At 34.1% G+C, this 12,920-nt stretch overlaps 1 protein-coding gene across 1 annotated transcript in view; it reads left to right on the top strand.

Annotated features, from left to right (window-relative positions):
• Nucleotides 1-12,920, top strand: part of LOC140063242 (dual specificity mitogen-activated protein kinase kinase 1-like) — a 32,460-nt gene that overhangs the window by 15,607 nt on the left and 3,933 nt on the right. Inside the window, exons 6-9 of the mRNA XM_072109750.1 lie at nt 9,863-9,987; nt 11,850-12,030; nt 12,326-12,387; nt 12,487-12,548. Of these exons, the coding sequence (XP_071965851.1) occupies nt 9,863-9,987; nt 11,850-12,030; nt 12,326-12,387; nt 12,487-12,548 (430 nt within the window). The remainder of the gene's footprint in view (nt 1-9,862; nt 9,988-11,849; nt 12,031-12,325; nt 12,388-12,486; nt 12,549-12,920) is intronic.

Below are 12,920 nucleotides of genomic sequence, written 5' to 3'. Positions count from 1 at the left end.
ACCTACAGAGTTATGCTTTCGTATTGTACGCGGCGTACAAGTCCATAGGTCTGAACAAAGAATATAAATAGGTAAAGAATCAACAGTACGCGCTGTTATACATAGAAGGATAGGAAACGCGGACGCTTATTCATGGACGCGTAAGAATCCAGCAGCCGAACGACGGCGGGCTCTAGATATGGTTCCCGTCTAATCCCACGTTTCGATGTATCGTGATGATCTGATGTGTTCTCGCGTCTGTGCTCTACCAATTTTGATATTATTAAAATTTTGATAATTATTTTGATAAATAATCATCGTTTGCATTTTTATAGATATTTACAATAAAAGTTTTACCTTACCCACGCCTGAAGGTGGCGCACCTCTTCTAGAGAAAAAGAAATGCGCCACCTTCAGGCGTAGGCAAATAGTAACCCGGATGTGGTTTACACCGCCAACGGAACTGTTGTATCTTCTCCTTTTATTATCTTTGGTCTGAACCAGGAAAAGATTAGTGGAAGCCACCTCGTACGACACTGATATTTCGTACGCTACGAAAGCTCAAGGTATGAGTTTAGTGGACATCGCTTACAATACGAAAGTCACGCATCGATGAATATGACCTAGGTTAGATATCTAGCCAATCAAATTACAATATTCGCCACATCACATCGTGACATGTGCTCCTCATCGTATAGCCAAGCTGATCCATTTGTTGTTATCGGTGAACGTGTGAAAAAATCATACCTTTTGTTGTTACATTATACAGTATTATTATTATTAATATTATTATATTAATTAATTTAAAATGTCATCAAAGCGTGCGCATTGGCGAAAAACTGAAGTAAAATACCTTATTTCATTGTGGGGAAGCCCTGAGTTCAGAGATCGGTTGGAAGTGAAAAACTGGCGTAAAAGCACCGGCAACAAGATGTCTGTGTTCAACGAGATGGCGGACACGTTAGCAGATGGGCCATCCTCATAAAGAAGGATTTAATATCCAAACGAAATTGAAGGGGTCGTCGTATAAAGCGGCGAAAGACCGACTAAATAAATCTGGAGCCGGTGTAAGTACGGGATTTGAACATTTTTCTGCCATAAATGAAAATTTAGGTCATAGACCAAATATAAACCCAAACCCCAAAACGATCGGCTGGTTGGTATGCCTGACAACCAATCGATAATGCCGAGCCCAAGTGTTCGGTCTAGGCCTGTAACTCCTAAACCAACCACTACTACTTTTAATAACAACGAAGGTAGGCCTATGCGTGCGTTAGAGTTTGGTTAATCGCCAGTGAGTGACATCATATCAGTTTGTAACGCAACTTCGTTGCAATGAATCTGTACACTTTGCTCTTACGACGCTCATTAAAATATGACCTTGGCTGTGATACGAAAGCATAACTCCGTAGGTCTGAACATACCCTCAAACTCAATGTTTTTTTAGGTCTAAAATATTGTGTCAACTTATCTTTAGCACTCGCAAACGTTGTACCACGATTGTTGAGTGTTTCATACAGGTCAAACAACTCATGGCCACCATAGTGTAATAGGAGAACCTTCTGTCTTGCACTATCACCAATGTTCGCCACTACAAAAAAATTTTCTAGCCTTTTGATCCATTTTTCCCATCTTTTGTCAATGTTTATATCTTCGCCGTGTACCTCAAAGGCTTCGAAGTGTGGTATTAAAGATGCCATTCTCGTCGCCAATGTGATGTTTAATGATAGGACACAATACACAATCAATAAACACGTGTATCAACGGTAGCCATGATTATCGCTGCTCTGCTGAGCACTTTATTCAATCATACTCTAGAGGGCAGTATTGTAAGAATACAACATTACACTGTACACTGTAAATTAAAATGTATAAAATGTATGTAATTATTCTCTATTCTATTTATATTCCGTCCACCCGAAACAGATACTGAAAATCCTCTAAAAACATTTAAAAACATACCATATATATACGGTATTAAAAGAATACTGTATTAAATACAGTATTTATTTGGCAGCAGAAATAGGGCCATTGTAGACTTTCTCCAGATACCATTATTTCATTTTCTTGTAATATTTTGATTGTAAACAATAAAGGTTGTTGATTTTAACTTATAAATAACTATTACTATATACTGTATAAATAACATTTACTGTACCAAATATGGTACAGTATAAACGATAACATACATACTGTATGTCAAGTCTTTATTTATAAATACTAAATGGTAACTAATCTGCATCTGTACGAAGTCAGCCAATGCAAGAAAAAACTAAATGTTTTTATTTATTTATTTTATTTTAACCATATTAAATGAGGCATCCAGCAGTTGCTGATCATTTGGGACCCTCAGAACAGATACAATACGCAAAATAGAACAAAAACAGAAAAATAAAATGAATTACATAAGAATGGAAATCTGAATAAGAACATTAGAAATATAGAAAATAACTGAAATAATTGTTTTGTTAACGTGATTAACTATTATGTGACAATAAAATGACACATTCAAAAACAAATTTGAAATAAAAAATATTTTTCAGGGGGACAATCTTTAAAACTGTTACGTCAATAAGCGAGCAGCGTTTTTTGTAAGAAATATTCACTTACCAGTTGATATTTCTACAAAATGAAACCATAATCAATGTTGTCTGTTGTCATTCCTACTATTGTATACTCTTCTGTAGGCCTATAATATAATGGTAAAATACAAGTTGCATTGTTATTAGGGATAATTAAAAACAATTATATAGGCTCCTTGGTGTTGTTGATACTGTACATACAAAAGTTATGTTTAATTGTTAGGCACTAAAATTACTCCACAGGGTCATTAAAGTATAATGTGTAGCATAGGCTAGCTAGGCCTAGACTAGTTAGTTTTGCCTGGCGAAATTCTCTTTACTATAAAATGTAAATAATACCTATATCAATCCAGCTATTAGGACCAAATAGGCCTAGTTAATAATAATATGTTCAACTTACCAAAGCTAACGTTCTTGCGTTGGCGGGCCGGGGTACAGTAAATTACTGTATACCAACCAGGGTGAAATCAGGAATAGTTTAGTCGTTTTATTTACGTCTTCAAATCTTTGCAATACCATCTAGCATCATCCATAACACTTTGTTTAGTACCTGTAATGTTTATGGAGCTTTATATTATAGTCCAGTATGAAATGTAGCGATATGATAAGTTGCATTTTTTTTTGCTATATTTGGTAAAAATTGGATATGTTGTAGAATACACATCACTGAATCCAAAAAGTATTTGCTCCATTTTTTTTTTCATACGCAAGGGGGGTTGGCAGCCATTTCAAAATGGCCGCCATTTTGGACAAAATATTGTAAGTATATGGCATTAAAAGATGTTATCGAGATAGAAATTCAATCATAAAAGTAACAATAAATGTTCAAATAATATTTCACATCATTTTTGTAACTGAACAAGCCAAAATGGCCGCCATTATGCCCAAAATGGCTGCCATTTTATCCAATATGGCCATCATTTTATCTAAAATGGCCACATATATCAATCAAATATTTCTTTCAACTTTTATTCACATATATTTGGTAAAAATTAGATATGTTGTAGAATAGACATCACTGAATCCAAAAAGTATTTGCTCCATTTTTTTTTCATATGCAAGGAGGATTGGCAGCCATTTAAAAATGGCCCCAATTTTGGACAAAATTGTTTCAAATATTGTAAGTTTATGACATTTAAAGATGTTATCGAGATAGAAATTCAATCATAAAAGTAACAATAAATGTTCAAATAATATTTCATATTTGTGTAACAGAAAAAGCCAAAATGGCAGACATTTCAACCAAAATGGCCGCCATTTTATCCAACATGGCCGGCATTTTTATCTGAAATGGCTACATAATCAAATTGGTTTTTTTTAACTTTAATTAAATACATAGGCTATAACATAATGATATTTGTGTTTAATTACTTTAATTATTCGTCGTCATTTTAGCCATCACTATCACTGTCCGAATCGGATGTAGGCAACAATGGTCATATGTTGATTTGATTTGAATTCATTTGGAAAATCATCATAAAAAATACATACAAAGTGATAACATAAATTACGGACATTACAAATAATACATTTAGGCCTATAAAAGATTTTCCAGGATAGCCCAAAAAGCTTATCAGCTTATTTCCATTGGGATCCTTTACAATCTAAAATAAAAACATTACAAAATATTGCATTAAACACGTAAATATAACAAAAACAATAATATAAAAAACAAGTTAAATTAAAGACTATGATTGACTTATATAGTTATTTGGTAGAACAGAAATGTGATTTAACATTTTTCTTAAAATTAAATTTGTTTTCTATTTGCTGAATGGAATGAGGTAGGTTATTCCATGCCTTTATGCCTGTATAATAAAACGTAGATATTTGACTATCAGATTTAGGAACTGAAAATCCATTGACCTTACTTCTAGTCATATAATGGTGGTTAGATGAAACTCTTTTAAACTTTTCAGTTAAATAAGGTACTGATTTTCCATAAAAAATCTTATGAACATGATTAAGTTTGAGTTGGCAAATTCTATCCTCTAGACATAATTGACCGATTTGGTTCAGTTCGTCTTTACCAATATGTGCACGATCATTTTTATTTAATATAAACCTAGCAACTTTATTTTGACTGGTTTGAAGTCTGTTATTCACGTCTGCTTCGCATTTACACATCTCGGTACATTATAGATCCATATATTGGCCTGGAGATGTGCACGTAGTATGTGCTGGTGCAACGCTCCAGAAGTTGGTGGCAATTTTTCAACACCTTGATTATTTGGCAGTGTTTTGAACCGCTGACACCCTTTTAGTTCCAAGAAGACTGCACAGAAACTTCTCGCATCCTGCCTTCCCATTGAAAGATGGCATATTGTCTTTTCCGAGTTTGACTAGAGCTTCTATGATGTGAGGAGGTGACTTCATACAATCTTAAAAGCTGTTTTTTTCCTGTGACCTGTAACACCACATCCAGTGATAGCATAGAAACCTGGTAGTCCGGCTGCCTTTTCTGGTCCAAGGTGATCGTATATTGGTTGAAGAGTAATTCTTCTTCCTGTTTCAGCTGTGCCTGAGTGTTAAAATTCCAGTATTTTCCCCCAACTGTTGTAGGCGCCTTAGAATTAAAACAAACCAGTCGGTATCTTGCGTGAAGAAGTCGACTTCATTTCCTGGTGTAGATGCTATTTCAATGCCCTGAGGGATCATTAGTGTGTCTACCTCTTCTTGGGTGTTCACGTGACTGTTACAATAGGATGATTAATATCACCTCAGCCTGTGAATCGCTATCTCATCATCAATGGAATGGCAGTTGTTCAAACTCTTATGAATGTTTAGACTTTTACCACCTGCAAAGATTTTGTGGAGGCATTTGTAGCCTGCATAGATTCTCTACTTAACAAATACATTTATGTTGGTGGACGTGTTGTCTTTGACAATTATGAGAAGACACTTTCGCTTAAAGACGATATCCGATATCAATCATCTCCTCCTAACATTGTGGAAATTATTGTGGAAGATTCCACACTGATTAAAAACAAAGCAATATTCTTGTCAAGCAACACGACAAAAGATCAACTCACAATTTATCTTGCCGACAAATCAGTACGAAATTGTAAACATCCTATTGTAACAGTCATGCGACAAGATGAACACAAACACACCTGAACATTCCCCAACAACACCTGTGAGCACCCAAAGAAGAGGTAGATACAGTATACTAATGATCCCTCGTGGTATTGAAGTAGCATCTACACCAGGAAATGAAGTCGACTTATTTGTTTTAATTTTAAGGCGCCTACAATAGTTAGGGGAAAATTCTGGTATTTTAACAGGCACAGCTGAAACAAGAAGAATTGCTCTTTAATCAATATACGATCCCCTTGGACCGGAAAAGGCAGCCAGACTACCAGGTTTCCATGCTATCACTGGATGTACACAGAAAAAAACAGCTTTTAAGATGTATATGAAGTCATCTCCTCACATCATAGAAGCGTTAGTCAAACTCGGAGAAGACAATGTGCCATCTTTCAATGTGAAGGCAGGATGCGAGGAGTTTCTGTGCGGTCTTATTGAAACTAAAAGGGTGTCAGCCAAAGATTCATCAACCCTGAGATGGAAACGGTTCAAAACACTGCCAAATAATCAAGGTGTGGAAAAATTGCCACCAACGTCAAGAGCGTTGCACCAGCACATACTAAGTGCACATCTCCAGACCAATATATATGGAGCCATGTAACTATTGACCCAATAATTCCCGATCCATGCCAAAACTTGGCTGGTTTATAGAGAACGTTAAACTAAGACCAGTATTATACGAGAAGCAAACTGCTCCAGAAGCAGTTGTGGAGCTAATACGGTGTTCATGTTTAAGTACATGTTCCCATAATACATGCACGTGCAAGAAAAACAATCTACAATATACCGAGATGTGTAAATGCGAAACAGACGAGAATAACTGTCACAATATATGACCATTGTTGTCTACATCCGATTCGGGCAGTGATAGTGATAATGAAAGTGACGACGAATAAGTAAAGTAATTAAACACAAATATTATTATGTTGTTATGTTGGTTCCTTTATAGCCCATGTATTTAATCAAAGTTAAAGAAAAAACAATTTTATTATGTGGCCATTTCAGATAAAAATGGCGGCCATGTTGGATAAAATGGCGACCATTTTGGTTGAAATGTCAGCCATTGTTCTGTTACACAAATGATGTGAAATATTATTTGAACATTTATTGTTACTTATATGACTGAATTTCCATCTCGATAAAACATCTTTTAATGCCATAAACTTACAATATTTAAAAAAAATTTGTCAAAAATGGCGACCAATTTGAAATTGCTGCCAACCCCCCTTGCCTATAAACACAAAATGGAGAAAATACTTTTTGGATTCAGTGATGTCTATTCTACAACATACCCAATTGTAAATATAGGTGAATAAAAAAATATTTGATTGATATATGTGGCAATTTTAGATAAAATGGTAGCCATATTGGCTAAAATGACAGCCATTTTGGGCATAATGGCGGCCATTTTGAAATGGCTGCCAATCCCCCTTGCGTATGAAAAAAAAATGGAGCAAATACTTTTTGGATTCAGTGATGTCTATTCTACAACATATCTAATTTTTACCAAATATATGTGAATAAAAGTTTTAAAAAATATTTGATTGATATGTGGCCATTTTAGATAAAATGGTGGCCATGTTGGATAAAATGGCAGCCATTTTGGGCATAATGCCGGCCATTTTGGCTTGTTCAGTTACAAAAATGATGTGAAATATTATGTGAACATTTATTGTTACTTTTATGATTGAATTTCTATCTCGATAACATCTTTTAATGCCATATACTTACAATATTTTGTCCAAAATGGCGGCCATTTTGAAATGGCTGCCAACCCCCCTTGCGTATGAAAAAAAAATGGAGCAAATACTTTTTGGATTCAGTGATGTCTATTCTACAACATATCCAAATTTTATCAAATATAGCAAAAAAAAATGCAACTTTCCAAAATATCCTAGACTATTATAAACACTGATTTTACGGTGGAAACAATATTATATTGGACCCTCAGATAGAGAAACGTGTGTTCCGTAATCGACGCTATGTTGTTATTGTGTACAGGCTTTTCATCAAATCATAAATATATGTCGCACTAAACTTAGGAAAAAACTATATTTCAATTAATTTTTTGCTTTTTATTAATTAATTTTTTTATATTAATTATTTGAAGATTTTATGTAAGTAAGTATTTTATTCAAATGAGTAAAATGAAATTTAAACTATGGACGTTTAAATGTAATTTTCTCTATGATACGTTTTTTATGTCGAACTTTGTGTTATTACTTTTAAAATATCAATAAAACAATTACTATTATATAAATAAGATGTTTGCTTATTTCCCAAACATCGGAATGGGATTGAACAATAGGATTTTTTTGTACCTGATGGCCTAAATGTAGTTAAACTTGTTGTTTAACTAACTGTCTGATTTATGACATTTGAACCCTACTAAGGATTTCCTTGCATACTGTCCTACTTGTCAGGGTGAAAACTCAGATCTCCGATATCTGAGTTTTCTAGATCTAGAAAACTCAGATATCTGACTTTTCTAGATCTAGAAAACTCAGAACTCAGATCAATATCTGACTTTTCTAGTTCCAAAATGGAACTAGAAAACTCAGATCATCATTTTGATTGGTTGGTACAGTAGGTCATTTGGATCGTTCCATTATTAATCAGCAGGTGGGTCATTTGAAATACTAGAGTATTATGATTATTAAAACTGATTATTGTGTACATTTTCTTACTAAAATTGTAACATGTGGAAGCGGCCAATGGCTTAAATCATAAAGAAAATACAGTGCATGTTACCGTTAAAATGTAGGCTTAAAAATGAGGCATGTACAAGTTGGTGTGGGTACGAGTTAGTTGAGCTATGAGTTAGCCAAGTTGGGAATAGGTACGAGTTGACCACTTCTAGTCTAGTAATGTAGGACCAGGCCTACTCTTTGCGATACATCGTTATAGCACCCACACGTTGAGCCTTGAATTGAGTTTGCTTAGCTAGGCCTAAATGCTAAGCCTACATTTTAAAAGGTGTATGCTGTATTTCTTTATGATTTGAGTCGTAGGCTGCTACTACAAGTTACAATAATTATTATTAGTAGGGAGGTTTTGCAACCTTACGTATACGATAACGAAAACGGATATGTCATACATTTGTGAAACTTTTGAGCTGATCCCCATTTCATATTCGTAAAGCGTATTCGTGTTGACAAATATCACCAGTCATATTCGTAACTACAAAACGAGTATAGTTTTTGATCTATTTTGCACATTTTGCATTTGAATTAGGAATGATTCATGATTATAATATAATTATGTAAAATTCCTGGTTATTTTTACATTGATGACCGAATAAATATTATTATTATTATTATTATAGATTTATTGAAAGTAATTTACTAAAGTAATTTACTAAAATGCCAGGTCAGTTTAGATAAATAGCAGTTTTTTTAAAGTCCTCACTCGCTTTGATGTTACGCTAGGCCTAGGCAGCCAAGCACCAAGCAACACGTACCTTCGCTTCGCTCAAATTTACCGCAGTCATATTTTGGACGCGCCTCAATATTTCGTTGCCATGCGAAACAGATTTTTTTATGGCTTACGAAAACGAATACGTGTGCGTGACGTATCCGTTTTCGTTATCGTATTCGTAAGCTTGCGAAACCTCTCTAGTAAGAAAACGTATAATACGGTGTAGTATTTCAAATATGCTACCCTCTAATAATAATGGAACGATCCATTTGATGATCTGGGTTTTTATTGCAGGCTTGATTTTTTTTCCAAATTTGTTTATATCTCTATACACTATATTTAACATATCAATAAGCAGGATTTCTATGATTTATATATTAAATGTTTCAAATGTAATCATGTTAATCAATCTCTTTCAATCCTGCCTTTACAGGTACATGAGCCTACGGGCCTGTTTCTGCTGCATGAAACACTGAATGTATTTATTTGGAAAAAGTCATAAATGTATACGACTGCATGTCTGCTATACTACGTTTGCGATTTCAAAAGCAGTGGGTACGGGTGGTTCTTGACAACATTACCCAAAATGCAATGTTCTCTGGTGGCGACCAGTGTAGTTAACTCATGTACATTACTTTATTTTGCATTGTACAGGTAGCTGAAAGTTTCAGAGTTCTTCAGTGTCTTTTAACAAGTGTTTATTATTTGTAAAGAATACAGAAATGAAATATAATGTTATTTAAAATTGCAATCAAACCATAGTACAACTTGCTATCAATTCCTTTTCTTTTTTATAGATGTGAAACCATCGAACATTTTGGTAAATTCAAGAGGTGAGATCAAAATGTGTGATTTTGGTGTTAGTGGACAACTAATTGACTCGATGGCTAACTCCTTTGTTGGCACCAGGTCATACATGTCTGTAAGTACCAAAGATTTTATATAGCCGAAGACTAGATCGCAAATATATATGTTATAGCAGTTCAAAAGTGATTCTCCATGGAGAGGGAACCAACAAGATGGTGGCTGCAATCGACCAATCAGATATGCCCTACGCAGTACGCATTACTACGCCTGTGTTGAGCCAATCTACGTGAGAACGATAAGCAACGCAGTGCGTTAAGCGTGTATACGCAAACGCATGATCCTCGTATACAAAAAATGCTAGATTACCAAGAAATTATTCATTATTGCGATTAACAATAATTGTATTTAATTTTATAAAAACTTTAATTTATTTGGTCTTAATGTATTATATTAGATTATTATTTTTTATATTAAATAATGTTTTTGAACACATTCACCGCCTTGGTTGGTTCCACCTCCTGTTGGAATCACTTTTCTGTCTGGAGTACACCCTCTAGCCTTCGGCTTTACCTCACTGGTAAGTATTTACTTGCCATTGATTCGATAGCTAACTCATTTGTTGGCACCAGATCGTACATGTCTGTAAGTACTTACTTGCCACTACTTAAGGTTTGTTCTCATTGATTCGATAGTTATTAACTCATTTCTTGTCACACATGTCTGTAAGTACTTGCCACTGCCAATCAAATTGCTAACAGGATTTAACCATTTTAATGTAAATTCTTTTAGTGCTGGTAAAGTTTAACAATATGTAATTTAAAGTGCTTGATAAACAAAATATGCAAACTAAAATTCAGTACATATGGTGTAGATTTCTGTATCTATATTATACATTATGGTTAATTCTGACATAGGCGAGCACAATGGAAAAACTTCGGTACAAATCTCTCCCTTGGATACCTACCTCATCTATTTCAGATGTACCGCGAAACGTAGAATTGATAATCATTAGTTTCCACTATTACGATATTGTTCCATATTTCTATCTTGGGAAGATATTATAAAGAGTTTTTAAAGAAAATTTCTGATTTAATCGGTAGATTTTCAACTCAATTTCAATTGTACACGGGTCAAAGTAATTTCCCGGTTCACGATGAGTTTGCCTTGCAACCAGGGAGGTGAAAAAATAATTTTTATACCTCGCTGTTGCAACAACCTGGTTTCAACTAAGTTGGCCGTTATTTTTTGTTTATTCTTGGAACGAACCGCGTGTGTGAAGGTACAGTAGTTAAAAAAATAACAATTACTGCAAATTAATAAAGATCAAATTAAATATACGCTATAAAGCATCGGAATATATTGTGGGGAATAGTATTAGAAAATTACGGGTGTCTAGAAAACTCAGATCTAGAAAACTCATCTAATAAACGCCCATCCACATTTATACACACAATATTGTATTATATTTATAATTATACTATTTGTAGTAGAATTCATCGCACTGTTATCTACAATTTACCAAGCATTTGTTATTCTTTTTTACCACTTTTCAAATTTATTAGAGGATTTCATTTGATTATAAATGTTACCATATTATTAAAACTAAAAAATTAAACATATCCCTCTAATAAGCACCTCCCTCAAATGAACTCCGCCTCCCCACCTCCGCCCTATAAAGGCCCTACCAAACAATAAACACTATACTTTATTAAAATGTTATTAATCATCTAAGAAACACAGTGGGGTTAGTATTTTCAATAATGGTAACCGACAGAAAACATACAAGGAGAACGTCCTAAAACCTTTTTACCTGAGGCATCATCATTTCGGGAACCATCGTCTCCACTTCCTAGAGGACTTTTCGTATGCAAACTTACCATTATTTCTATCTATTACCTATCTATCATAATGAATGGAACTTGGTTGTCTCTAATCTCAAGCTCTCTAATTATTATTATGATATACTTGATTCCTTAGCCTGAGCGATTACAAGGAACACATTACACAGTTCAATCGGACATATGGAGTATGGGATTGTCTTTAGTTGAGATGGCAATAGGTAGATATCCTGTTCCACCGCCAGATGAAAAAGAAATAGCCAATATCTTCAACCTTAAATATGAGGAACCTAAAAAATCACATCCACAGGTGACAAGACGTAAGTGTGATTGTGTAACATGAAAGAAATAAGTTAACACAAGCAGATGTTGAACCCAGACTGTTCTGCTTGATTTATAGGCAGTCTACCATTAGACCACTGGACTCTAGTGGTACAGTATAAACTTTATGCGCTACTTCTGTGTGCACACAATATATATAAAGTGACACTCTTTCCCATGTGTTTGGGAAAGAGATAGTTTCATTTTATCTATTAGACACATACAACTTGAGATTGTTTTAACCTGTAAATGTCAAATAAATTAATAACTGTTTAGATTTGTTCTTCTTTTCAGATAAAGTAGGTGATGCTCGTCCGATGGCTATATTTGAACTTTTGGAATATATAGTCAATGATGTAAGTAATCTATTGTTTTACTTTCATCAAATTTATATTTACAATAAAAAAAAACAAAATTGTTCGTTTTATTATATGATTTGATGTTTTTTTTTCTAGGCACCTCCCAAATTACCAAAAGCTGTGTTTTCAGAAGAATTTGTGAATTTTGTAGACAAATGGTAAGGTGTACTATTACTTGATAGATTTAATACCTTCATGTTTTTCAAAAGATTACAAGCAAACTCTCTCTTAATACACTGGTTTGATATGTCTGGTTTTATAAAAATTCTGCTATTCAGAATGTGTTATAATGGTAAAAATGAATTAAGGACCTCCAAAAAAGTTTGGTTTTGAAGAGTTTCCAGTTTTTACAGAGTGTGGTACTGCTAGTGTATCAAGACACCAGTGTTGTGTACTAAATAACCTTTGACATTGATTCAAAATTGAAGCAGTAGAATAATACAATTTTACTTTAGAAGGGAACTGTAAAACAGATCTGGCAAAACCCTATCTTTGTCGGCAATTTAAAATTCATGTAATCCGTCCAATTC

Source organism: Antedon mediterranea, chromosome 11 (assembly GCF_964355755.1).
Source record: "Antedon mediterranea chromosome 11, ecAntMedi1.1, whole genome shotgun sequence".
Classification (NCBI taxonomy): Eukaryota; Metazoa; Echinodermata; class Crinoidea; order Comatulida; family Antedonidae; genus Antedon; species Antedon mediterranea.
The sequence above is the reverse complement of the archived record's forward strand: the minus strand, read 5'-3'. Positions and strand labels throughout refer to the sequence as shown.